This window comes from Eschrichtius robustus, chromosome 4 (assembly GCF_028021215.1).
Source record: "Eschrichtius robustus isolate mEscRob2 chromosome 4, mEscRob2.pri, whole genome shotgun sequence".
NCBI lineage: Eukaryota > Metazoa > Chordata > Mammalia > Artiodactyla > Eschrichtiidae > Eschrichtius > Eschrichtius robustus.
In genome coordinates this window covers 1802501-1806639 of record NC_090827.1, presented here as the reverse complement: position 1 = coordinate 1806639, position 4139 = coordinate 1802501, and the positions used below count along the sequence as shown (strand labels likewise).

Genomic DNA, 4139 nt, shown 5'->3' with positions numbered 1-4139 from the left:
TCTTTAATGGCAGTGTCAAGGTGTTGTATTAAAATCATCCTGTAGGGTTATTATATTGCTAATGCTTCCCTTCATTTGCTCAATTTACTACCACGACCACCAAAATATTTACAGAATTTGCGAACTCAGGGTGGCAGAATATCAAGATTACTGTATTTTTAAGCAGATGCATTGGTATACTCTACTTTTAAACATTAAATATATTCAAACCGCAAAACTCTATACAAGAAATTTTAACGTGCAATTGTGAAGAACTAAAATGCCTTAATTTTAGAATATACCTAAAGAGTACCGCCTAAATATTAAAATGATCACCTTTGTAGAAAGAGAATCAAAACTGCAAGAGTTTTAGTTTCTCATCAATACTCTCTTTCAGTAAAGCAAGAGATGAAAACTTTGTTGAAACATGTAAGCTGGGAAATGTGTTACCTTGTGGAATTTTTAAAGCAAGTCACCTTTCTGCTTTTTAATACCATTATGACAGCAGCTGAGCTGACAACATACAGTGCCAAAGGAGAAATAAAATTAATTAATAGTAATATTTCTGCATATGCCCAAAGCACTTAATGACTGTAAGCTTGGAATGTTGAAAATGTTAATCACTTCAGCTTAAAAAAAAAGTTATTTTTCTTTTCTCATATTTGTACCGAGCTGATGTATAAACTGAGCAAAGGATGTCCTTGTTGAGTAGAAACACCTGGGTTTGTTTGGGAGTCAATTTAAGTACCTTTTTTCGGTTTCTCATTATTACTAGTTTTAAGAACTAACAAGTAAAAATAAATAAAGATCATTGCCTTTTGTAAGAACATGTTTTATGTATGATTGAAGATTTTACAACACTCCGAAAAAGCCATCTGATGTTAGATTTAAAAATAAAATCAAAAGCATTTTCTGACACAGTACACATGAAAAACTGGAAATTCCAATATCTTCAATAGAAGTTGTAGAAAGTGTATGTCTCCTTGGAGTCTGACACCCACTTAACACAGCAGAAAATAAGGTACCATATACTGTAAACAAAAAAGTACAGTAAAGGACAGTTGTAAATTTACATAAGAATAGTTCATAAACATTTTGGTCTTTCCATAACAGTTTTTATATAAAATGAATTAAAAAAACCTTTAGACAGCTGTCATCACTCTTGTTTGACCACTTTTCACCTAGATGCACACAGACATATTTATATAGCAATATATTGATGCACCGTTACATGGATATTATACTATGATTACTGCTTGTAACTGAGATGTGCATTATCCAATCAACATTATCCATAGTTGAAATACTCTTACGTTATGTATTCTTGTCATGTTGTATCTATAAAAACATGAAAATATAACTTTACATTATTTCAAGTATTTACATTAGTTCAAGCTTGACAGAGAAAAATTGATAAGCTACAATTTTTAGAAGAGTAGGCCCAGAGGTACAATAAATAGCATTGATTGTATATAGTCATCTTTTTCATTTTTAAAAACTCATTTTAAGTATAATATGGAAAACAATTAGTCTGCAATTTGGTCATTCTAGCATTGATGACTGATTTAAACTTAAAATGCACCTCCAACATTCCTGATGAGGAGAAATGCACTAAAATTATATTGTATTATCTTGGAATTTGTGATTAGGGACAGCTAAATTTAGGGAAGAACATCATGATACCTCACGGCACCATGGTCCATGCAAGTGGTTGCTATTAGACCCTACATTTCTCTTTCCCTTCTGTGATATATAATAAATAAGAATGTTTTCAAGGCACTCAGTAAAATACCAAGTGCTACACAAAGGCGTACTTGCAGAAATAGCAAGAATAAAAATATTAAAAATAACTATTGAATGTTAATAATCATTTAAAACCTTAAATTAATTTTATTTTAGAGAGCTTCAGTGGAAATAAATGGACTTTTATGAAGGGAAAGATAGCTCCTTTAAATTTCTTAACTAGAGAAATATAAGTTCTTTAGTCAAAAGTCACAGAAATGTGTTTTATCCACACTGGGCATTTTAAAATAGCCATTCCACCTGAGGAATAAGTATAAAAAATATATATATTAGGGTTGTTTATATTGATGGCAATGGGAAGAAACTATATTGCAGCTGACTCAAAAGTGCTTAAAGTTTTCATAATATGTAAGATTTATGACAGCTCTTACAACTTTAAAAGCAAAAACTCAGATTTAGTTTACGGAATTTGATCAATGGGCATCTATCTACTTTCAGGGCATCTCTAACTTCATTTACAACTAATACTTCTCTCTGTCAGCTCAAACACTTTAAAACAGAACCTCACATACTCTGATATTTGTTTTTAATATTAGTTTTTAAAATCTATTAGCATTTACCTACAGAGATTAAATGCTTTATGCTAAATATTTCTTTACATATGATAAGACATACTTAAAAACAGGTTCAGATTTTATCTGGGGACAAGTTTATACTTTAAGGACCACCCGGCCTTCTTAAAAGGGGGCAAATTTCTCTGGGAACCTAACAATTTAATAGTGTCTTTGAACTCGATTGATGACCAAACTGTAGCTAAGCAAAATTAATTGGACCACTTGCAAATAAAACAATAGAAAAGTGTTTATTTCAAATGTCAAGCACTGCCAAGTAATTTTACATTAACACCAAATGTTAAAGAATTGGATACATTAAAGTTTTAATAACAATATTAAATTACTACAAGATTTGAATCTTCTCTTTGTTTTTCTTTCCTTAACATGTACATATTTGGCTTTGAAAAATATGTAACTGATACCTAAAGCCTTTATAATCACGTCCCACTCAGTTTAATCGTTGTTGTCTTATTCAACCAATATGGAAGCAAATTTATTGAAAAGCCAGTTTGTTTGTGAAAATACCTAAAAATATTTTTTTAAGTTTAAATGTTCTTTTTTTCTTTTTCTTATAAAACATGTCACATCTTGATGCAGTTGATGTCAAGTGTGCTTAAGTCATTATGAATCAAGAGACTAACAATAGTGGCTGCAGAAACGGATTTGTTGTCTGTACAAAGACGTCAGTGAAATTAGAGTACTTCCATGGTAGCTGTGCATGTCCACCAAGCTTCGTCTGGAACTGGAGTAGAAAAGGATGTTGTGTTTTTAGGTGACCATTCCTTACAACTCAAGATGAATTCCACATATTTAAGAATTCTTGGCTGAAAGAAAAGTCTTCAAGATACTGGATGCCTCTCACCACTTTGTCAATAAACACACAAGAAAACCATTGTGTAAGGCACTCAAAAGGTTCTTATCAATCACGAGATATCAGTCACACTGACATTCATTCTCATGCCAGGACTCACGTAAGGGACAGCATGCATTGCTTTTGGAAATCCTGGAGTCATAACACGTCCATTTCCTCCAGTACTTCCTGTAACTGACAGCCTCTCCTCGCTCCTCATGGCGTCATTCAAGGTCATCTTAAATGAGAGGTGGGAGGGAAAGAAAGAAAAAGAAAGCATATGTTAAGGTTTTCAAATGTATCCAGAGGAAAGGTGGTGCTGCTTTTGAAAAGTTTACTTCTATCTGAAAGCTTGCAGCAAACGAAAGCAGACAGCGCCAAACTGAACTACAAATAATAAAGCACAATTACAGCGGGGATCTGCCCACATCCCCCCAAGCTACCGTGTCATTAAAGAGGAAAATGGACAGTTGGGCTGCTGGTTAGTCACTGAGCAGGAACACGGAAGAACAGCAACAGGACATACAGGACGATCCACTGGCCACCTTCCTCATTTAAAAGAGCTTAAGGACGCGACAAGAAAGCTAAAACGTGCACTGAGAAGGTTGTATTAGAGCCTCGTTCCTACCCCCTAAATCTTAACACTTTCGATGCCATATACGTTGTAACCTTCCTTATAAGTTGCAAAATTCTGTGAATTCTGCGAGGAAGATGGGTTAATATTCTGTGCATTCTTTGCCACCTTCATTCGCTTCGCCTCGGCCCTTGACTTGTAACAGAACTCAATCAAAGCCACCAGCATGGCCAAGCCAAGGCCCCCGACAAGGATGTAGAACACTCCAGCAACGTTGCTCAGACTGAGGGCACTGGTCTTTTCCTAAAGAACGCACATGAGAAGAGGTTATCAGGAAGGCAAAGTGGCGAGGGGAAGAGAAACAGCAATGTCACATAAC

At 34.4% G+C, this 4139-nt stretch overlaps 1 protein-coding gene across 2 annotated transcripts in view; it reads right to left on the bottom strand.

Annotated features, from left to right (window-relative positions):
• Nucleotides 1-2994: 2994 nt before the first annotated feature.
• GRIA2 (glutamate ionotropic receptor AMPA type subunit 2) overlaps nucleotides 2995-4139 on the bottom strand; it is a 167032-nt gene continuing 165887 nt past the window's right edge. For both annotated transcript variants that reach the window (XM_068542018.1, XM_068542020.1), the window contains 2 exons: nucleotides 3929-4063; nucleotides 2995-3424 (listed from right to left, as the gene is read on the bottom strand). In XM_068542018.1, the coding sequence (XP_068398119.1) occupies nucleotides 3260-3424; nucleotides 3929-4063 (300 nt within the window). In that variant the 3' untranslated portion in view covers nucleotides 2995-3259. The remainder of the gene's footprint in view (nucleotides 3425-3928; nucleotides 4064-4139) is intronic.